Source organism: Polypterus senegalus, chromosome 16 (assembly GCF_016835505.1).
Source record: "Polypterus senegalus isolate Bchr_013 chromosome 16, ASM1683550v1, whole genome shotgun sequence".
Taxonomy (NCBI): Eukaryota; Metazoa; Chordata; class Cladistia; order Polypteriformes; family Polypteridae; genus Polypterus; species Polypterus senegalus.
Window position 1 is genome coordinate 32632759 of NC_053169.1, and position 25074 is coordinate 32657832.

Here is a 25074-nt window from a genome sequence, read left to right on the forward strand (position 1 = left end):
AGACATAGTGTTCTTTGCAATGATGTCTGGGGTTCTTACCTGGCCGGGATGCCTGCAGGGACCGGAAAGGGACATTAATAGCTTCCGGGTCACGAGGGGGCAATCGCCCTGGACTAGGAGAGGACCATGGGAAAGGAACAAAGAGGTTTTGGCCTGTTGGGAACCGTGGCCACCGCCAGTGGGCGCCTCAAGCCTCGTGAGACCCGGAGAACTGTCACTTCCGCCACACCAGGCAAGATGGGGGATGAACACATCCGGGTGGGAATAAAAGGTGCTGCCTTCCGACAATTGAGAAGCTTGGGTTGAGAGTGAGAGCAGGACAAAGCTCCCAGGAGGGGAGTAGAGGCGGCTAAGGACAGAGATTGAAAGAAGTTCATTGTGGAGATTATTGCTGAGTGCTTTGTGTGGTGTTTGGGATTGAAACTTGTGTGTGCTTAATAAACATGTGAGTTTTATAAAGATGTGGTCTCCGACTGGTGGTGTCCGGCAAGTCTCACAGCCCCAATCAGAGACTCTATTGACTCTTCAAAGTTCAAAGCATTGTCGGCAATGTCAAGATCAGGGAATCTCTTTTCATTAATAGATACCCCACAGCCATTGAACCACATGACCCTGCCCAACACGCCCAGTCTATGCAAGCATTGAACAGAGTGGGAGCAAGAACACCCCCCCCCCATGAAGAACCCCATAATCAAATGGGAAAATGCAGCGGTTCTACTTCCACTCTGCACAACACTCACAGTACCAATTTTAAAGGCCAGCCATGATATCCAGCAACTCTGGGGGGATCCTGTGAAGTCTCAGGATGTCCCAGAGGGCAGCTCAATCAACTGAGTTGAACGCTTTACAAAAATCAATAAAGGCTGCAAAGAAACTCTGCCGATATTCTACTTGCGCTCAATGAGAATCCTCAGTGCCAGGATGCGGTTGATGGTAGACGTGTTAGGCATAAAACCAGATGGCTCTGGTTGTTGGCAGGTGGGCAAGCAATCCTGGATCGTAGAGTTAATAGAAATGCAATTCTTTTTTACTCTGAACTTTAACAGCACTTAGGGCAGGGGTGCCCAATGCATCGATTGCGATCGACCGGTAGATTGCAAAGGGAGTGCAGGTAGATTGCATTGCATTCAAAAAAAAATTTTTTTAAACGTTAGTCTATCATATATCCTCCCTATGGCATTTGCCACTTGATTGACATACAGGGCGGCTAGTCTGAGATCTCTTATCTTCTAACACACTGGTCATCCCGCACGCACGATCAAACGTGCGAGCTACTGCAAAACTCCGGCTGTGATCTAGTTAGTCTTCCAATTTATATCGACTAAAGAAGGGATATAAAAAAATATATTTTTTGGGGAGGGTATAGGCTGGATGTGGAATTGGAAGAGGATTTTCTTTCTCACAATATCACAATCGAAGTGTGTTTGTCTGATTTGTCAATCTATCATTGCTATTCCAAAGAAGGAAAATGTGGAAAAGCACTTTCGAACTGTTCATAAAAGCTACAAAACTGACTTCCTTCCGAAAAGCAATCTGAGAAAGAGAAGGAGAGGGAACTGAAATCGCAGTTAATCGGATAGCCATCAATTTTCACTCGGCTGAATTCAAAAGCAAAGGCAGACACAACGAAGCATCGTTCCGGGTGGGTCACTCGATCATTAAGCATCAGAAGTCCTTCCAAGATGAAGAGATGATAAAAACAGGCCTTTGTTGAGGCAGATGGCAAGGGAGAAATTCCTGCTGAGATTTCAAGACCCCTGGCGGGAGAAAAAGGAGTTTCTCCTTGTTATTAAACATGCAGAATACAAGCAATTTAATAACAATCAATGGCCGCTAGACTTTGCATTTTTTTTCCTATCTGACCAACATGTTGAATGACCTTAATTTACAGCTGCAAGGAAAAAGAGAACTCCATGGTCAATATGATTAGCTCAGTTAATGCTTTCAAACGAAAAATGCAACATCTGTCCTCAAAGCTGCAGCGCCTTGATTTGGGGAACATCCAAAACCTCGCGTCAGAGCTGGAGAAGCAATGAAAGGCGTGTGAGCAACTTGACAGCATCCGCTACAGAGCAGATTGAAAACTGTCTGTCAGACTTTGACAGATGGTTTAAAGACTCAGCTTTACTTGAGCCAATTGCTACACTTAAGTGCTATCCATTTAGGGAAGATGTTGAGGGTGATTTACTCGTATCAGAAATTGCAAAACTGTTTAACCTAAAACTCCTCTACAGTGGAGGATGAGATTTTGACACTACAGGATGACATTCAGCTGAAGTCTGGGGCTCTTGGACAGTTTTGGAACTAACTCACAGAGGTAAAGTACCCAAACATGAGGAAATGTGCTGCCTCCTTGATTGCATTATGCGGCTCAATTTATTTATGCCAGCCTTTTCCCACATGAAGATTATTAAATCCAAATACTGTAGTGACCATAAATGTATTGAATTGTTATTGTGCCATAAAGGTTATTCAGTTATGCAAGGTACGACAACATACATTTTATGTATAAAATATACTCAGTATATATACAGTATATATAGCATTTTTAATGTAGGTAGATCATTTCGACCTGGTCATTTTAAAAGTAGCTCGCAAGCCGAAAAAGTGTGGGCACCCCTGACTTAGGGTATGCTGCCATTCTTTATTCTATATCTTACTGTATCAATTCTATATGGCCTGCATTGTATTCTCTATATCATGGTACTGTATAGAAATCTATTGGCGCATCCTCTTCCTCACCCACTAACCTAATTGGGTAGGGTAAACAGAAATGCAAGCCAGAGAAGCAAGAAATTAATGCAGTTTAGTATTACAATGTTCCAGATATTAATATTAAACAATCCAATATGCCAAATTAAAAGAAAACTACAATATAGTAATCCATAACATACAACTTGATCATGCTAGATTTTCAGTCTCAGACGGCACTGTTCTTGTGATGCTGTCATGATGGTGGTGGAAGATCCTTCATCAGTTATTCTACTAACCTTATAATGCTTACAGGAAGCATCAGCTTTCTTGTATTTGGCAGTTTCTGGCCCAATACCAGTCGCTCTTCCTTGTCACCTGAGGTGGGACATTGTCTTTAACCCAGTGTTCATAAAATCTTTTTTCTGTTTTCAAAGATTTTCATTAGAATCACAGTAAATGTAACTAAACTACAATACAAAAAATCTTCTTAGGCTAAGGAATACTAGTTTTCTAATGGACTTTTTTTTGTGGATGTTATGAGGAGAAGCTGAGAAATGATTATAAAATAAAGCCAGTTTCCCCAAATGTATTTGCCTTATGTAGACCGCACATGCAGCCCAATAAGTGAATCCAGATGGCCAAAATAAAATTGATCTCTTTGATGTCTTATACATATTTTTATGTATTTTAATAGCCAAGTGTTATTCTGATGGTTCCCCACTTTAAAACCTCAGCTGAGTCTATTCAGAAGCCTGCCTTATTTTGCTTTCAGTCTTCACGCTGACACAGCAGCTTCTGTGCATTTGAGTTTTTCTGTTGTGCCTAATGCCTAAAGCACACATTTACATTACTGACAACTCCTGTGTAAACATATCAATAAGAGCTTTTTGTTTTTTGTAGCATGTGCCTTGAAATTAGCTAGCCAAGCAACTTTCCTCCATTTCATTTCCAAGGCAATCGACCGACACAGCATTATGGCAGAATGTTCAGATTTTTATAGTACTGTTCCCAAATGAAAATGTACCTGCTTTGTGTTTTACTTAATTGCATCTAGTTGAGTTAAACAACATTTTTTCTGCTTTGTTTTCTTTGTTCCTCTTAAAGTGCATGATTCTCTTTAGAGAGTGGTTATAACATTATATGTAATTATTCCAGTTTTGTTGAGTAGAATTGCAAAAGCTTTTATTCATACTGGAATTAAAAGATAACAAAACAGTAAAATTGCAGTAAATTAATTGTTCACTCAAAGCTGTGCCTTTCGGCATGAAAAGAACATAAATGGTACACTGCAAATATTTAAATGTTTCATTTAAACCAATGTGAGTTCATATTATCTTAACACAGGCCAGAAAAACTATCAGTTACTTTTCTGGTAGTTATCAAAATATACCAAGTTATACTAGCTGTGTAATCCACCTAAGACAGGTTGAAATCTAAGTTATTAATGAAGAACTCAGCGTTAACGTCTGCAGTGAGCCATCTATTGGAATGCATTTTGTAAACCATGTAATAATAAAATGCATTGCATTTGTCAAATCAATAAATTGCTCATCACAAACATTTGTAATAATAAAATGCTTTGCATTTGTCATTCTAACAGATGGTGCATCACAAATATTAGCACTGCTTTTACGAATTCCATACCAAATGGCATATAACTGAAATATAGCAACCAGAGGGACACACAGATATTTGTCTTATTAAGGTGGATAATCAGTTGTTCTATAACGCATGTTTGTAGGGTGATATAAAAATGGTGACCATGACAGAAAAGTTGTTTGTTCCAATTGTAATATTCAGTGTCTAGAAAAGGTTCTGACCCCCTTGGAAATTTTCATATTTAATACTTATGGAGCAGTGGACTTAATTTGGCATATTTGACACTGAACAAGACAACAATACTCTTTAATGTCAAAATAAAATGTTGTTAAGTGGTCAAAATAATTACAAATATAGAACACAAAATAATTTATCAAAAAGTATTTACCCTATTCTAGTCAGAATTTGCTCCTTTAGCACCCATGACAGCCTTGAGTCTATATAAAGGAGCAGGAGCCTAATCCAACAGAACTACAAGGCCTGTACGACCTGTAGGGGGCATAGCATGAAGGTCAAATGTTTGTGGAATGGGAATATCCATTATATAGTCAGCTGCTATGCATCCAAAGTGGGATATAGAGACGAAGTGAAGGAGAAGTTTGGAGAAATATTACAAGTTATGTCTTAGTATTGTAAATAAAAAAAATCATTAACAAATAAAAACATAACTAATATTTTTAATTTCAAAACTAATAAACCAAGATTATGCTCATATCTCTGTATATAAAATGCTAAGGTCTGTCTGTTTGTCATGTAATTACTAATTTACTACTGTGGCTACAACCTTGATCTTGGTCTTGATCAAAAGCTTATGACCTGATACATTCTGGTAATTCAAAAATTGGAGGTAGCAACTTCAACAAACCAAGCTGCACTCGTTGCTTTCTTATGGCAAAGTGACATGGCGGAAAGAAAAAGAAGACAGAAGACATTTGTTGAGCATGAATGACAGTGATGGAACAAAGACCACCATAACAGGATGAAGAAGAGCAGTGCCATCTTCTGAGCATCAATTGTGGGATGCAGAATGCAAGAAGAACAAAGACTGATAAATACAAGCAACTGGAGGTTTGCGTGTAACTCCTGGGGCTATAACCTTGATATTGGTCTTGATCAAAATCTAATGACATGGTACAATATGGAAATTAAAAAAAAATCAGGTAACTGCAAACTCATGACCTGCACTCATAGGTTTATTGAGACAAAATTATCAGTAAATGAAGTGACATGGCGGAATGAAAAAGAAGACCAGTAAAATCTGCTGAACATAAAGCAAATCAGAGGCAGATGATGTGCAAAGAAACACCATAATAGAAACAAGAAGAGCAGCATCATCTGATAAGTGTCAAGTGCGGAATACAGAACACAAGAATAACAAAGATGGAGACATGCATCCAAGCAAAGGCCTGTGTGTTTCACTATTATTAAATAAAGTTTACAATAGTTTTGTTGTGCACAATACTCACTTTTTAATGCAAAACAGAATCACAAGTGCATTAGAATACTGACATAATGCAAGCACTTTGTGCAGTTTGTGCTCAACTTTACTTAGGAAAGCTGACTCATAATGACAGCAGAATTTCACAGAAACTAGAAGAAGTGGATGTCATCCATATTGTAAATCAGTACCAAGAAAAAGTCAAAACCAAAAATAGAGAATAAGAAAGGAGCAAAAACAATAATATTGTATGTATATAAACATCTTTCTCTTACATATCATGTAAAGCCTTCATAAGCTTTCCTGCTGGCAATTGAAAAACACTGAACAAATCTGTCAGTTCCATAGTGATTCTTAGTATTTATGTAAAGCTTCTTTGAGCTTTACTTTGATTGTTCTAGTTTTGTAAAGTGTTTTCTCATACTAACTACTCATCTGTATGATATAAACCATTCCCTTACCACTAGATCTCTACAAGGCAAGTGTAAACTGACTAAAGATGGAGGAAATTAATATATAGTATCGCCTCATAATTCCCCAGACTTGTCTAGTTTTACAAGTCTACAACATAAAAATAAAAATGTTTTTGATTTTACTTAATAAATGAGGATACTTTTGTGAAGTGCCTGGATGGCGCTCTATACTGTTCTTGGGACATGCCTTCATTTTTTATAGCAGTGGCATTTAAAACTAGCATTAGCCAAACCAAGAACAAGAATGTTTCTTTCAATTTGTCTTGAGCAGTTCTTCTTACCTAATTTAAAACTGCATCAGGCTGCTTTCACAAGACAGATGTGCTTCCACATTCACAGCAGGATTAACTAACCACTTCAAAAGACTGATGTGCTTCACCTCTTAGCTGATAATTAAGGTACCATATAATTAATTTGAAAGTGTAGCAGGATACATTTGCTCCAGATAAAAGACAGAGGGTGATACATTTAATCTTGTATAAAAATGAGACAAGAAGAGGTATTACTATATCTGAGTAAAAAACCTAATTTACTTTATAATGAATGAATTAATTTTTCGGTTATGTTCCGTTTTGCAAAACATGTGGTGTTATATTAATGTAGGCACTTAAAGACAAAGTAAATAAAATATATATTTTATTAGTCTGTAATATCCAAAAATGAAATGCTATTTTTTATGTAGTCGTAAATGCTAAATAATATGCCATAAATATTGTAAGGAAGTGCCTTCCTGGCTTCTTGTCTGTGCAACATAGCTTGTCAACCATCTTATACTGCCCAACATCATTAACTTTCAGCTTACACTGTCTATTGACTTCCCTTTGAGCATATATGAGGAACTCCCAATTCCCAGTGACATTATTATGAATGTGAGTTAGTAAGACTGGAGAAACCCTGAGCTGCCATTTTTTCTTCTTCTTTCGAAAAGCCTAAAGTCAAAAAAGTGAAACATAGAGTCTTATCCAGAAGTTTAACAAACAAAAAAGCACTTAATGCGTTTATAACAATTAAGGTTTCTAGCCGTAAACTCAAATAACCAGGATGCTATTGAGCTGACCTATACCTTTTAACCCATGACATCACAGATTGCCAGGCATACCAACGTGGCTAGCAACTGTACATAACCAAGCGCAAAATGGTGGTACTCAGGTAAAAAACAAAATGGCCCTGTGTAAAATATATCAATACATTTAACATCTTTAAATAAACAATTTTTCTAAAACATTATGACAATAAGATTCAGCAACCTTCAAAACCTTAAATGAACCAAAGAAAAAGGAGAAGCAAAATTGTAAAAAAAAAAAAACAAACTTACAACAAAGCAAGTCATAATAGTGCTATACTTTGACAATATCATTATATTTGATGGTGAGGTTGCTATTTAAGAAGGCAGTGTGACAATGTTAGTGTTCAGGATGTTTATGGTAATGTTAGTATCCAAGTTTTTGATACATCTCTTGAATTATTTAGGGTAATGGTCTTAAGGCATCTAGGACTCTTGTTTGAATGTTTCACTTCTGATTTTTTGATTAACACTCTTAAATATCATGACTGATTACCTGTTTTGACTTTCTGGTATAGGACTTATGCTTGTCAGTCACTTGTCATTTTGTTATTCCATAGTTCTAAGTATACATTCTCTGGTTCAATTTCATATTATTTCACTTCTTTGGGAAAAAAAATCTCTTTGTTCAACACCGGGAGACATCGAAAGCTTACCCATAGACAAAGAAAACAAAGAAAACACCACGACGACCTGCATGGCCTGTGCCTCTATAAATAAGGTAACAAAACTGTGGATCTGCCTACGAGTATTTGGCGACAGCGTCTCTATGAACTTGTGGATTTGCCTGCAAGTATTTAGCGACAGCGTCTCTATAAACTTGTGGATTTGCCTGCGAGTATTTAGCGACAGCGTCTCTATGAACTTGTGGATTTTTCTGTGAGTACTTGGCGGCAGCGTCATGAAGTTGTTTCCGTCTAGCTGCATCAGAAAATGTACCACGACGTCTGACACACCTCCTTTTTACTGCTTTCTCACAGCTTGGATTGCTGCTGTCATAATCGGTTTGAGTTTAATGGTTTGTTTCAATTACGTTAGTATTTGCAGGACTTGTGTTGAAGTGACATTCGGCATCTGTCAAGTGATGTAAGCATACAACCGGTTTCATCAATAACTTCGCATCCAGCTTTTGAGAGTTGAAACATTCATAAACATCAAAGTGTCCACTACTCAAATCGTCACCTGTGAATCTAAGATGTTTAAGAGGCATTGGCGGTTCTCCAAAGGTGTCAAATATTTGTCCATTTCGGTACACTTGAAAGCGACAACCGAAGGGCTTAAGCATTTCACTCTTATAGTGCTCCTGTGTAGTATAATTATCTCCTGTACCGTCATCAGTCCACACCTTGAACCTGTCCCATTCATTCAATACATAAGACACAATGTTCCTCCAGATATCAAGAGTGAGCCTGATATGGCCGTGCAATATGTAACAAAGAGAATGGAAAAGGCAGGCGCCATCTCTGGGCATGGAAACCACTCGGTAAGTGATAGTTCTTTGATCGATGGTGATCACCTCGATAGACATGTTAATGGGGGTACGGTTGGAATGATAAAGGAAATGGGTACCTGAACAGTAAACTAAGTCTAAAATACCTACACAATAAATATAATTGTAATAAATGAACAATAAAACAGCAGAGAAGCCATGGATTAAATAAAAAGGCTGCAGTTATCAGCAGGGAGATGTGAATACCGTGGCGAACCAAGGAAGGGAATTAAGAAACCGGAGCGAAGGACAGCCTTATATGGGCAGGCATTCAATTACGTGGGAGGCGTGGGGATGCAATATAGGCAGGCAGCCAACTACGTGGGAGGCGTGGTAAAGGGGGACGCAACGCCGCAAGGAAATGGGTACCTGAACAGTAAACTAAGTCTAAAATACCTACACAATAACTATAATCGTAATAAATGAACAATAAAACAGCGGAGAAGCCGTGGATTAAATAAAAAGGCTGCAGTTATCAGCAGGGAAACGTGAATACCGTGGCGAAGCAAAGAAGGGAATGAAGAGACCGGAGCGACGGACAGCCATATATGGGCAGGCAGTCAATTACGTGGGAGGCATGGGGATGAGGGACGCAATATAGGCAGGCAGCCAATTATGTGGGAGGCGTGGTGATGGGGGATGCAACGCCGCCTCACATGGCGACCGTGCTGCAGGCTATGGACGTATATATGTACGTAAGAAGGATTCAGTTATGACTGTTACGCGTAGAATTTCGAAATTAAGCCTGCTTAACTTTTGTAAGTAACCTCTAAGGAATGAGCCTGCCAAATTTCAGCCTTCTACCTACATGGGAAGTTGGAGAATGAGTGATGAGTGAGTCAGTGAGGGCTTTGCCTTTCATTAGTATAGATTAAAGTTCACCTCATCATTTTGACTACTGTGTATTTACTATAACACTGGCAACTACAAATCTCTGCTACTCAGTTTTCACTGCTAAAATTTCAAAACTGTGTCTCCTTTATCTATTTATTTTATTCCACTTTTCCAGATGTTTTAGTTATTTAATCTGTGATTTCTAAACAAGCAGAGAATAGTAGCGAATCCGACACTAAAGCAGGTGCAGCATTTCAGCATGAAGTGTTTATTTTAGGTGGAAAACTGAACAGCAAAAAAATGAAATAGTTGGAAAATGATAAGAGAAATAAGCTTTTAAGGAAACGGCAAATATACATTTCTATATTTATTATAAATGTACAGTAAATCTCACTCTTCTTGACCCTCACTAAATTACATAATATGTCTGTTCTCTAATTTAAAACAAATGTAAGGAAATTGCAGTTTAGACTGTTGTTGGGTAAAGGTGTCTAATAAATACATAATAATAATCATAAATACCATTTTAAGTGGTTGAAGGAAACAAAGTGTTCATGTAAAAATGATATATAGTATATCCAGTACAATAATAACAATTAACATTCATGTTCATTCATGTATTGTGTTCATAAACTTAAAAAAATGCCAATATTTGTGATGAGGTACAGGATTTATTTATTCTATTGTTTAATTAGGACTTGACTCTATTGAGTGAAATGATCACAGTGCCTATTGTTTTTGATGGTTGTTAAAAACATAACAAAAAGAAAAGGTTAAATGTAGTGGTTGGTGCTGTTCTTTATTGCAGAATGCAATAGCATATTACTGTACAATAGACTGAAGCTTAGTTCTTCATTAAACAATTATAATGAATGTGTAATTCAGCTTAACTGGAAATACTTTTCAGTTTTCTGTAGTGAACCATAAAACATTTTGTTTCTTTTACTTTTTACTGGTTCACATGCATAACACTGAAGTGTAAGTCCCCATCTTTGTTATATACAGATGCCACAAACTTACCCTGACTCCCATGAACCTGTCCCTCAGAACAATCCATGATAGTAAAAATACAAATGCTTTGTTGCAGCAGAAAAGAGTTGACACGTCCGTCGTGTTTATTTTCCGTAGTGCAATTAAATAAAGATAATTTGTTAATGTCCAAAGAATGCCAAATGGAGCAACCTTCATGAAGAAAATCTTCACGGTCAAGCCATCTTCACCAAAAAATCGACAGCATTCCCTGCATGAGAGAAAAGTTCAGGCTATATTAGATATCTGACAAAGATTTAAAATTTTTGTTTTATAAATTTACAGATCTGTAGTTTGAGACTTTACTAAAATATAACATGTATAGAGTAGAACTGCTTCTACGTGTAGTGACCACTTTAGTTTCTTTGGCTAAGGTGTAGTTGTAATACAAAGACATACACTATATGAATGTCAGAACCCGTGTTTCTTTTTTCCTTAAATAAAAGCCGAGCCATAATGAGATACAAAGGGAGCCAAAATAATTTTTTTCATTTTCAAAAACCAAAACATTAGAATGGTACGCTACTTAATCAGACAAACATAAATAATGTAAAAGATACACCCATTTATTTCAAAATCAATACAGAGAGAACAAAGGAAAAACAGCAATGTGACAAATAAATAAATAAACACGATTCAACCAACACACAAAAGAAAGAGAAAAAGAAGAATGTCACAAACAAAAAAAAAATCTAACTTTTTAAACTAGAACAATTAATAGCATAACAGAGACAGAGTCCATCATAGTGCTCAGCATGCTTATTCTAAAAAAATATTAATGAATTCTTGCAATGTTCCATTTTTTAAAAAACGTTTTGGTTGTATCCTCTAAAAGAGAATTAGATAGTTTCCTATCTGAGATAATGTAGAACGTTGCTTACCCACTGAGTTATAGAAGGTGTGTTGAGATCGTTCTAGTTGAGCAGGATAAGTCTGTGTGCTTGTAGTATGGTGTAGGCTATTACAATCGATTACTCCTTATGCACTTGAATGGTAGCTCAGAGAACACACAATATTGATGCTAAAGGATTAGGAGTAATTGTGACATCAAGGCTATCTGAGAAATACGGCATGTAAAGATTTTTGTCCAAAATAATATTAGTTCAGTGCATTTCTAAAACAAAATGGCCTAGTGATAATGGAGCTAGATGGCAGTGCTTGTACTTTGGGTCTTGCCGTGGAGATATTTTGGACAGTTTTAAATAAGAAAATTGTAATTGATTAAAAACCTTTAGTTGAATTATGGAATGCTGGGCATGTAGAGTGTATCCTATGTACTGTACCGAGTTTCAAACATTTTATAAGACGCCAATTAAAAATGTTCTTTTCTTACTGTTCCCTAGGATCTTTGAACATGGATTCTTTAAAATATTTTTATATATTGTTAAAATGCTGTCTTCAACAAGAATAATCAGTATGGTCTCTGGGACATGTATTGGTGTGAGATGTGGAAAGCTGTACAGTACCATACAGTATAGTACAGTAGCCATACAGTAGGTTTCTTTTAACAAATTTACTAATTTGTATACTGTATATAAAAAAGTGTAGCTAGAAAGTTAAATCTGGAATGTAATTTTTCATAAGATGCAAATGTATCGTCTATGTAAAGATTTCTGAGTGTCTGAATCCCTAGCGTTTTCCATAAGTTAAATACTGAGTAGGTCTGAGTAAGTGGAAAAAGGTGATTATTACGTATAGGTGAAACACATACTGTAGGAGCTTCTCTACCTTGAAATGTGTCCTACACTGGTTCCATATTTTAAGTAACTGGTGGATGTCTGGATTGCTGGTAAACTGACATTAGTGTGCATTGACTGGAGCACAAAGCAGGACATACAAGGAAGATTTAGAACAGGATTTGTTTTCCATTATAATCCAGGCTAATGTGGATTCATGAATTTCTGCCAATTTCCATTATTTTTACTGTGTGTATATTTGCTGCCTAGTAGTAATATTGAAAGTTAGACAGTGCCATGCCACATTCTGTTTTAGATCTTTATAGAGTCACATTTTTGGATCTATGGCTGCTTTGAGAGTGGACGACATAAAACAAAATATTTAAAATATTTCAAAAGAAAATAGTGAAGTTTTGAGAAATATTGATCTGTTCTGGTCAGAAAACATTTTAATGGTGTTCTCAGAAAATGAACAAAATCAACAATTTTGAAAATGTCACTTTTTTCACTACTCAAAACACTTCAACCACTACTAATGTGAAGCTCAACCTGGATGATGCAGCAGCAGCCACTTTTTGCACCCGTACGTTCACCACATATTAGCTATTAGGTGGTGAAGGGGTAAGACATAAAGCCAATTAAAGACAGGGGATGATTAGGGAACCAGAATACACCCTACTCTTTACGAAGGATGCCCACGGATCTTTTATGACCATAGCGAGCCAGGACCTCGGGTTTTATGCCTTGTCCGAAGGACAACAGCGCATTGTCCTCATCACTGTACTGTGGCATTGGGATCCATATTCAGACCACAGGTAAGCACCCCCTGCCGGCCTCACAAACTCAAGCTTTTCCTGGGCAGTCTCTCATCCAAGTACTCAGGTGGATGACCTGTTCTGAAGTACATGTGGCATGGCTGCTGACTAATTGGTAATTAGAAATTGGTTACAAAATAAGGAAGTTGCTGGAAAGAAAATCTGCAGCTACAGTGGCCCTCCACAATCAGAGTCTGACATCCCTGCACTATGTATAGATAGTTATGCTGCATAGGCTTTGGTGGTCTCCTTTTGATAAAGGTATACCACACCTTCCTTGGGTAGGGGTTGAATTTTGCTTTGATTTGTTAAATTTGATTTGATTATATGGAATGTTATCTGTTTCAAATTGAAATCAATAAATATATTAAGATATACCAAACCTTCCACCCATTTTCTGAATGTGCTTTTCTCCTTTACATGCCTATGATATGTTGTGGTGGGAGCCATTTTGGGAGGATGAGGTTAAGGATTTAACTGACCCTGAATCACTTTGCACACTTGCTGCCTGAAGTAGACAAATCTTCAATTTTTGAACTTCAGACTGTTTATATTAAATTTTAATTATTTTGTTCAAACAAACCAGGATGAGCTGAATTTGGAGAACTTTAATTACAGGCATTGCAAACATCCTTTCTTGTACATTCTTCCTGTATGGTACCAGTAACTTATGCATCTTTTCCAATCGGTTTCTTTTTCAATTAGTTTATAACCTGGGAAGAGGAAATAAGAACAGATGCCAGAAAACCTTTTAATTAATTTATAGCCTTGGAAAGGATGGACGCCGAAAAAAGTTTAAGTGTAAACGCAGAAAATGAATCTTTAGTGACATGTTGCACTTCATGGTTTTGTATGCTTGGAGCATGTTTTGAACTAGTTTAATGCTCTGTAGTTGCCAAGAACATTTTCAGCAACATCTTTGAATGCCTTCTCTGCGATTTCCTCTAGCTCCGCATGCAGATCATTGATGGTGTGTCAGATTTGTGGACCGACGAAAATTCGCTCCTTAATTTTGGCATCAGTTATTGATGCAAATGTCTGTCTCAAATATTGAAATTCTACTCCTTTCCTTTGTCTTGCTTTTACAAAATGTTTCATCAGCCCAAGTATTGTATGAAGAGGAGGCAAGCAATATGACACCTTTTATTGGCTAACTAAAAAGATTACAATATGCAAGCTTTCGAGGCAACTCCGGCTCACTTCTTCAGGCAAGATGTAATGATCTCATGGAAATGAAACAACATTACTTGGTACTGCATTTCTAATAGCAGCACCAGTACTTTTAGATCACCACAGATTTTCCAATTGTAGTTGTCTACAATTGTCCATGCCTGGACTAAACAAAACAGCTTTCTTTATATGCAACATATTAAATATGACATGAAACCACAACAATAGGTGATTGCAATAAAATGTTATGTAAAAAGAATACTTAAAAGTGATTTTTGTGATCAGCAGGACAGAATTCCTAAAAATATAGTATACTGTACCCAAAGGTGTTCAAGAAGCAAAATCTTCTTTGTCCAATAATATTCCATAGTGTTTTAAATGTTGTTTTTTGTGTATTGTGTTCATTTTTAATGTTAACATTGTTGAATATTTATAGTAGTTTCTTTATGTCTAAGCAGCTTTTGTTATGTGCCATGTGTTTTGTGGGTGGTCCCCCAAGAAGCAGTCAAGGAATTGCCCTTAGCCCTATAAAGGTGTGGATAACCCACAGTCCCTTGTGGTTCATTGAATGTGCTTGTGGTTTGGTGAGTTGCTTAGGTTTATGATTTGTTTTTGTGCTTTGTGAATTACTGACCTCTGTGCTCTGTTTTTTGACCAGTCTTTGGATTTGTGATAGTGATTTGTTTTCCTTGGATTGCCTTTGCTGTTTCAGGCATTTCCTGTTATGCCTTATGTGCTCTTTGGAGCTTCACTGCTTACAAAGCCTTTTTTTGTTAAAATAAACTTTTTATTTAATAAGATTCTGTGTTTTTGCTCTTGTTACTAGTTGGGTTTTGATGGTTTCCCCCTCTTCATGGTATTTTTGAAATTTTTTTGGGGGAACTCTCAAGTTCATAACATAGAGAATATTATTCACAATAAATATATCAACCAAAAATATTGCTAATTAACTATGGAAAAATATATTCTGCTTTTGGCCTTTCTGGCCACAGAAATGTCATCTTGTCATTCACTGGTCTTTTTCCTAACATTAAAAAATAAAAAAAAACAATTGTGAAACTTAAAGCTGAATATTAATCTTATAACATCTGCCCCAAAGGCTTCACTGTCTAATAGGTTTGCCTATATTTTTCTGTATAATTTTCTCCAAAACGGCTTTTAAAACAAGAAAGTTTGACCAGGACTGAAATATACTCTCACCTGAAAAGCTCTGCCCATGTGTTCTTAAAGGAACTAAATACTAGTTAAAGAAAAATTCCAGCAAAGTAAGAGTTCTTAATAGTTCAGTAAGCATTAAAGGGTTCGCTATTAGAAAAGCTAATCATGGATACCACAAATTGAAAAAAAAACAAGTATAATTAAGCATGAACTTTAATAAAACATTAAGTATTTTCTGTATATGAGAAATTATAGTCTTTGGCAGTTTTTTACCTGAATAAGCAACTAGTCCATACAATTAAAGACTGAGGAGTCACTTAGTATTTGTAACAAGAATGTAAGTTTAATGTCACTGTGCTCTGTACAATTAATTATTTTATAAATTCACTCACATGTGCAGGCCAAAGTTAGCACACAGGGGCAGCATTTAGAAACTGCTAGTCAGCATTTTGAAGCTGCTAGCATTTGGTGAATGAAGTGGACAACTGCGAAAATAGGCATTTTACTATTCCTGTATGTTAAGAGATGAAATTGAATCCTTTACTTTCCTTGTTTGGAAACCAAGGAAGGGCCTACACGTGGAGAAGACAGTATAAATACTTGGACAGCAGCCAAACACTTTGAAGCCAATGGATGGACGGATGGGTGATATCTTCATTCGTCCCGAAAACCCTTTCAGCACAGCGACGAAAAAATGACAGACTGTATAGACCAAGATCCCACCTTGGTATTGTCTTGTTATTATGGCTTCCCGTCTGTAATGCCGCGTAAAACGTCAGTAAAGAAAGCTAAGTTATTTTCTCTTATGTGATTTTTACTGCCGTATCACTATGGGAGGGATATCGCCTTTTAATATCATATCTCTATATTTTTTGGTTACTTAAAACACCGCAATTATAAAAGAACTTATTCCAATTAGGGAGCTATATCGCCCCCTAAAGGAAACAGTATATAGCACAAACTTAATGAATTACTCCCTCCAACAAAATTTAAAATAATCCTCCTCTTACAGATCTTAGCTATGCTAAATTACGGCTGAAGACCCTACCATAAATCCTAATTTTCAAAGTGTAGGTAGGTCTGTTCTTTGAGAGTGCAACTGTAATAGAGTGTAATTTTATCCTGCAGTACCTTTGAGGTCTGTCAGGTAACACCACAGCATTACAAAATGCCCATTTGTTACACTATGGTTAGGATTGGGGTTGTATGAGGGTTGTCTGACTCAAAGAGGGTTTCGTGACTGATGTTGTGGATATTACCTGAACTGACTCCTAGGTATTGTAGGATGCAGTTAGACCCATCTCACATTTTGTAGAATCCCATGGGGCACTTCAACTTACCCCACTTTTCTGAGCAGAACTAAAACCCTATTTTAAAATTTTTGTATTTAACATTATATCAGGTGATACAATGAAACTTTGTTATTCCCAAAACTCTGAATAAAAGAAAATGTCAACAGCAGCTGCACTTCAATTGGTGAGTGTGCTTGTTAGTGTAGCCGCCGGCAAGTGGTCCATGTACGTCTGCGGTGAAAGTGCTCTTCAAGTCCTTGCCCTCGTGCTAAACCAGTTTAAAAGTGGTCAGCTGATGAAGTATTCAGGAGGGATGCTGTTAACTGCTGCTTTTGCTATTCTCCCCTTTATTGACAACTGTCCATATGTTTTGTTATCCCGGTATTCGACAAGGCTGAAGTTAGTGGCCTATTTACAGTTACTTACTTATACAGATCATATACAGTACAAATATACACATTGTGCAAATTGCAGTCAAATGCCTAGTTACAGAAGAAAAAATTTAAATATTATATATACATATATATATATATATATATATATATATATATATATATATATATATATATATATATATATATATATATATATATATATATATATATATATATATATATATATATATATATATATATACATATATATATATATATATTGTAACAGAATAAGATGCTTCTCGCACCCTTGCACCCTCAGACACCACGTCAGACACTAGGTAAAAGTCCAATAATTATATTTATTTTATAATAAAGTGCACAAAGCACCCTCTACTCCCAAATACTCCAATAAACAATGAACAATAACAAATCCTCCACTCCCAGGCGCTTAGCCACCCTGCCTCCCAACTCAGCTCATCGTCTGGGAGCCCCCACAGTCCTTTTATATTCCCTGACCCGGAGGTGTTCCTTCCCAACAGTCCACAAGTCCTTATTCCTTCCGGGTCAGGGTAAATAATGTTTCTCACCCGGAAGCCGTCGCTCTTCCTATGACGAACTTCCGGGTCATAGGGCATGAAGAATTCTTGGTCCTCCCTGCAGCTCCCTCTCGTGGCCCCATGGCATCCAGCAGGGCGGTGCACAAAAACTACATGGTCCATAATGCCCTGCTGGTCTTCTGGGGACCTCCATGCTGCAAGGAGGGCTCCACCTGGCGGCTTGGGGTATTGGCGGGGTACATGGCGGCCATATCTTACAGTACTCCCCAGCGGCGAATTATAAAGATTCGGGCGGCCTGCCCCGAGAGGAAGTCTTCCTCCAAGAGGGCGCGTCATCCGGGATCTGACTGCGTTGCCCCTGTCCTCGAGCAAACCTTGGGGGGACGGTGTACCTCCTGTCTCCCGGGGACATTGGCGCCACTCGTGACCCGGTCGCTGGCAATTGTAGCACCGGCGCAGTCCTCCTGGTTGGCTCTTTTCCCGATACCTGAAACATCTCGGGAACTCGGTCAGCTCCACCCTTTCCCCCGCCAAGGAGGGTTTTCTGGCCGCCTCGCTGCTCTCCGCCCTTTTTCCCACCTTGTCAGGAGACCCTTCTTTATTCTAAGGATCTCCAGTTTACTCTGGGGCTTGTCCACAGTTTGGGTCTCTCTATTAATGAAAGAGAGCCCTTTTACTGTCTGCACGCCCTTTGATTTATAAACAACATGGGTCGGGGTCTTTAGGATCGAATCGCTCCAAGAGACAGCACCAACCAGCTGCTCTGGCTCGTCGGTCCTTCCCCGCCGCTCCGTAACGTTTCGACCTCTCTTGTAGGGCACATCCATTTGGCACCGCTATGGATTAAAAGCGGGCCCGGATCACACTGCGTCCCTATTACATTATATACGGTACCGACATTACCTGTCTGTACCGCCAAATCATAACACGGGAGGCTCTCGGTCCAATCGCCGCAGGTACTCACGTACTCTTCTTAAAGGCGCTTGCCGCCGCTCCAGATCTCCAACGATCTTCTTAATCGCCTCTAAAGTCTGCAAAATACTCCGCACGGGCTCGATTAATTTTTCGAGTTCCCGCACGTCAAAATAATTAGTTAATTCGGCCGGGGTTTGGCTTACTTCCTGGTTTGCCATACCGTCCGGCCGAGCCAATGAACTTCGCCGCTGTCGGCACGTGTTCTGGCGGGTTCCGCGCGGGTTTCTGGGAATTGGAGTTCTCTACAGGCGAGGACCGGGCCGCCATCTTTGGTCGACTGCGACCTGCCTTTATTAATTTGTCGGCAGATCGACCAGCCATTTCCGCCCTCCTTACCTTCTTTTGGGTTGAGCAGTGCCGCTCACCACCCCTTTCTCCTTCGGAAAAATCAAGTCCGTCTTTTCTTGGGCGAAGTCATAAACAGCTGGACACGGGCGTCACCTTTCTGGAATCCTTCGTGGTACTTCCCGTGTCCCTCGCCGGCACCCGTAATGCGGAAGTCCTTTTCGTTGTCCGTCTGCCCGTACAAAAGCGCCACACTATCTTCGGAGATTCTCCTGCATCCCGCAGAACCTCCGGATGATCTTTTCGAGGTATGTGCATGGTACGAAATGAGAAATTTTAAATAGATTATCTACATTTGCAGCACATACCTCGTTGTAGGTTTCTTCGTCCGGAGTCCTCTCCCGATCCGTGTAGTCGCCCTGTCGCTCATCCCGAGTGTCAGCCATGACGAACATGGAACTTCGCTGGTGCTGTTGCCCTGTTTTGTCTTCTTTTTTCCCATTACAGACTTGAAAAAAGGTGAGGTTTCTGGCGATTTTCCTGTGTGTGTTGTGACGCTGTCTTCCCAGGGTATTCTGTCCACAGTAAAATTTTTCCAGGTCCTCTGCCAACTGATGGCCAGAGAATCCTGCCGCTCGCCAACTGTAACAGAATAAGATGCTTCTCGCACCCTTGCACCCTCAGACACCACGTCAGACACTAGGTAAAAGTCCAATAATTATATTTATTTTATAATAAAGTGCACAAAGCACCCTCTACTCCCAAATACTCCAATAAACAATGAACAATAACAAATCCTCCACTCCCAGACGCTTAGCCACCCTGCCTCCCAACTCAGCTCATCGTCTGGGAGCCCCCACAGTCCTTTTATATTCCCTGACCCGGAGGTGTTCCTTCCCAACAGTCCACAAGTCCTTATTCCTTCCGGGTCAGGGTAAATAATGTTTCTCACCCCGGAAGCCCGTCGCTCTTCCTATGCGAACTTCCGGGTCATAGGGCATGAAGAATTCTTGGTCCTCCTGCAGCTCCCTCTCGTGGCCCCATGGCATCCAGCAGGGCGGTGCACAAAAACTACATGGTCCATAATGCCCTGCTGGTCTTCTGGGGACCTCCATGCTGCAAGGAGGGCTCCACCTGGCGGCAGGGGTATTGGCCGGGGTACATGGCCGGCCATATCTTACAATATATATATATACATACAGTATATATCTATATACTACGGGGCTTTGCCCCCTGCTTGCTCCACTCGCCAACCCCCGTGTTTGGTTTTCCGGATTTTTTTTTTCATTGAATTGTTGCTATTTCATTAGTTTCACTTTTATTTCAGAACTTCTGTAAAAACAATACTTGGAATCTTGCAAGTTCCAATATACTAAATCGTTTCAATGAGGTCAGTGAGACATGTGTTTGATGACTTTGTACCATAATTCAGGATAGGTTTCTCTGTTTGGAATCAGCACAGACAAAATGATTTTCATCATCAGCAGTTAATAATTTTTTTTTGCAAAGTAACCAATAAATGCATGTGAGGTAAACTCTGTTTTTGAAATTATCAAGATTCAAGATTCTTTATTTGTCACATGCATAGTTATACAGGACAACACGCAGTGAAATGCATCCTGATCCACTTATCAAAAACTGTGCAAAGTTAGAAGAATATCAGTTAGATTAACAAAAAGTCATAGATTGAAAGATAATAGTATAATAGAACATAATAAATAAGTAAAATTATGTGAATAAAGTAGAATTAAGTGTTAAGGTGCATGTGACAGATATGGGGCGCTATCGCTCCCTTGAACCCTTGTCCAAGATGCCAGACACCAGATAAAAGTCCAAATATCGACTTTATTCTTCACAAACAGTGCACAAAGCACCCTCCTCTCCACAATACTCATTAATTACTACAATACTTCTCAATAAACAATTCCTCCACTCCCAGACGCGTTGCCACCCTTCCACCTAGCTCAGCTCACCGTCTGGAAGGTCCCACTATCCTTTTATATTCCCTGACCCGGAAGTGTTCCAATCCCCAGTCCATGTGATTCTTTATCACTTCCGGGTCAGATAAAAAGTCCTTTTCTTCACCCCGGAAGCACGTCATTCCCCTTGTCCATGTGACTCGGACGTACTTTCAGGGCATAAGGCAAATAACCATCGTTCCTCCCTGCAGCGTCTCTTAGTGGCCCCCATAGTATCCAGCAGGGCTGTGTATAAAATCTCCAATGTCCATGATTGGCTGGTCTTTGGGGGACCTCCATACTGCAGGGAGGGCTCCACCTGGCGGCTTGGGGGTATTGGCCGGGATGAACGGCCGGCCAAAAACCACATTGCAATAGTGCAGTGATAATTGTGCAAAACCAAAGTTAGACAGGTGCATAGTTTGTTTCGGCAGTTTGTTTGTTTGCACAACTGTGATCTTTCTTCTCTTTTTTTTATACTTTCTAATTTTCCTACTTTCATATCTTTTAACTTTCTCCACATGTGTATCGCGCCATTTTTTTTTGGGCCTTTCAAATTCCACTGCTTTCATAATCTCCAGCTCTGCATATGTTTAGCTCCAACGTTTGTGAACGTCTTTATGAAGTTCTACTTCGTTTTTTACTCTGTCTTTTAATTCTGAGCCGGATTGGATGTGCTTTATTTCAATTCCACTTGTTCCGGGTTGATAATTACTTTCCTTATTTTCTGAATTTGCACCTAGATCATTATTTTTCTTTTTTGCTCTTTTTTTATCTCCAACGCTTTTGAGTCTCTTTTCTCTGTGCTGCTTTCTTCTTCACTTAGTCGTTGACGACGTTTCATTTATAACGTATTGTCCTTATACACTTTATATGCGCTGAGAGCCCTGGATCTGTGTGTGCTCAAATCCTTTAGGCAACTGAATGTTTTGCTGCCTCTTGGCTTATTTGATATCGGTTGTAAGTAGAGCATGTCTTGCAAGAATCTCATGTTCCATGTCATTGCGAGACGGTCCTGGGATAATCTCTTGGCACAAAGTCTCATTTTTATGGTCCCCGCGAGACGCTCTGTGGCCAATCTCTTTCACCTTGCGGTTTCTTTTAAATGTCTTCCGTGATCGTAACATGAAGATCATGTCTCAAAGCCCTTGTGTTTCTCTCCAGGATTTTTTTTATAATAGAGAGATATATACAGTATATATAACAAAACCTTCTGACTTGAATAAGAGAGCTGTTACTGTTGATCACAGGCTTGTAGAGAGAAGTAAAATGGTCAGATCTGTTCATCTGTATTGCAGATTTTCATTTAAAGGTATCGACTTTCACAAAGAGCAGATGTATCTTGTTTTGTCCACAAATCCAACATTCTGATTGAAGTAAGTTTGTTTTGGTGTCCCCCTAGTTGAGTCACCACTATTCTAGAGTTAGAATGATTATCTGAACATCTAGTATTTTAAAACATTATCACACAAGTGTGCATGGAAGACAACCTCTGGGCTAATCAAATGGTAATTACACTCTTGGTCAAGGGTTGGTGCTGTTGCCTAATGCTTCTCCTCCTTTCTCCTTAACAGATCTGACAACCAGTAACACCAGTGACGTCACCTCAGAGTTACAAATTGCTTCTTCCGCCCAGCTTTCTCTTAAGGTGTTCCACCACCATCTTGAGACAGTCTAGCTTTTGACTCCATTCTGAAAAGAAGCCTTTTGCTGATCACAATATTTTTTTTTATCATTAAATATTCAGGGTTTGCCTGTATGGCGAACTGCACTTCATAATCTCTCTGTGTTATTTCTTACAAGGTATATACACTGATCTTCTTCTTCCGGCTGCTCCGGTTAGGGTTGCCACAGCATATCATGTTCTTCCATATATTTCTGTCCCTCTGCATCTTGTTCTGTTACACCCATCACCTGCATGTCCTCTCTCAGCAAATCCATAAAACTTCTCTTAGGCCTTCCTCTTTTCCTCTTCCCTGACAGCTCTATCCTTAGCATCCTTATCCCAATATACTCAGCATTTCTCCTCTGCACATGTCAAAACCAATGCAATCTCGCCTCTCTGACTTTGTCTCTCAACCATCCAACTTGAGCTGATCCTCTAATGTCCTCATTTCTAATCCTGTCCATCCTCGTCACACCCAATGCAAATCTTAGCATCTTTAACTCTGCCACCTCCAGCTCTGTCTCCTGCTTTCTGGTCAGTGCCACCGTCTCCAACCCATACAACATAGCTGGTCTCACTACAGTCCTCTAGACCTTCCCTTTCACTCTTGCTGATACCCGTCTGTCACAAATTACTCCTGACACTCTTCTCCACCCACTCCACCCTGCCTGTACTCTCTTTTTTACTTCTCTTCCACAACCCCATTACTCTGTACTGTTGATCCCAAGTGTTTAAACTCATCCACCTTCGCCATTAAATCTGATCCATAACTTGAGTGATATGAATTAATTTATCTTTTGCCCAGCCCAATGTGGGGTCACTTTTCAAATTTTCTGGCACACTCTGACATCTGCTCTACTGGGCAGGAGCAACATTGATGTTTAATGGATGCTCAAAATGGTTAAATCACTCAGTGCTACTTTTATTTCATCAGTCTTTGAACAAAAATGACTTCTGTGTTTAATTTCATTTTAGAAAAAATATATGTCTCAAAAAGGAATTGGCAAAAATCTCCATTGAAAAGTACATCCTGTTATGATTTAGTAGGAAAGTTGTCTACAGTGAAAGTTTGGAAAGTTAAGAAAATAAACTGTGATTCTTGTAAATAAGCCTTACATTTTGCCTAAACAATACTGATAATTTAATTACTCACAATGTGGCGACAGCATTTCAGTACTTGTATTTCACACATCCTTATACTGTATATGGGGGCCTCCACGCCTGTTGAGCTGATTAAAACAACCTCTAAAAACAGCATAAAGCAGCACTTTTCAGTTTAAAGTACTCTGAAAGCCCCAAATCTCAGCTTGGATGGCCATAGAAAGTGTATGCTAATTGCACTTTGGCTCAATCAGTTTTTGGAGACTTGATAGGATGTTCTTAAAACAGCTTCACTGCACTAGCTGTAATACAAAATAATAAAAACACTATGGAAAAATAATCTTTGCTTGTATCTACATTCCATGGTATGAGCATTTCAGTCATTTGTGTCGTATATGCTCAACACTGCCCTGGAGACCTAGCCCTTGCCATTATTGAACCCTGTTGTCAAACCTTTCGGGATCAGCAGAAGTAAAAAAATAGAATAAAGAATTTATAGAATACTTAAAAACAAAGGTTTTAGTTGTCATCATTTCCTTATGAATGAATCTGGCCTGTCATGAACACATCACATTGCTATTCAATAATTAAATTTTCAGTTCACATAATGTATGAATCAGTATGTTTTCTTTCTTAACTACGATGAATCCCATTTCACACTTTCAAGGTAATTTAAATGCTGTTCTTATGTCTGTTTTGATTGTTTTTGATTCCTTTATTTATTAAACATTTGTTGGGCATTTAGTTTCTATGCATTTTTTATCTTGTCCTGTGTACAATGTATTTTGTGGGTGGTTCCCTAAGACGCAGGGTCACCTGCCCATCACCATCAAGGGACTCCTTATAACAGTGTTTCCCAAACTCGGTCCTGGGGACCCCCTGTGGCTGCAGGTTTTTGTTCCAACCAACTTCTGTTTTTAATTGAACTCCTGAGCTAATTAAGTGAACTGATATTTCCCAAGTTCTGTGTTTAGGGAACAATATAGTAATTAGAAAACTAAGTTTGCTAAAAAAAAAAAATATTATAATGTACCAAGCAGTTATATAGGAATAATGTAATTTGTTTTCATTTTAACAGTATTTCCATCTTGATTTTCATTCTACTTTTCAAGGTGTTCTAATTGTTTAATTAATCCATTATTTACTAATTAGTGGGTCTGACTCTAAAGTAGCTGCAGCCTTTGATTATTCAGTGTTGTTTGCCTGGGTGTCTGATCTGTTCATTTTAAATTGTCATTAATAAGATACAACGAAGGGGAAAAACTGCACAAAGAAAGGGCAAAATATAATGAAATCAACAAAAGAGACTTAAGCATTTAAATCTATAGCAAAAGCAGAAATATTTATAAATGTCTTATAAATGTAAAAATCATGCTACTGCGCTTTTCTGAATGTCGAATAAAAGAAAAAAAAAATACCAGCTAA

General features: G+C 38.6%; 1 protein-coding gene across 4 annotated transcripts in view; it reads right to left on the reverse strand.

Moving 5' to 3' along the window:
* The window catches only part of slc35f3b (solute carrier family 35 member F3b), a 436740-nt gene that overhangs the window by 32966 nt on the left and 378700 nt on the right, over nucleotides 1-25074 (reverse strand). For all 4 annotated transcript variants that reach the window (XM_039737729.1, XM_039737730.1, XM_039737731.1 and 1 more), the window contains one exon: nucleotides 10611-10830. In XM_039737729.1, the coding sequence (XP_039593663.1) occupies nucleotides 10611-10830 (220 nt within the window). The remainder of the gene's footprint in view (nucleotides 1-10610; nucleotides 10831-25074) is intronic.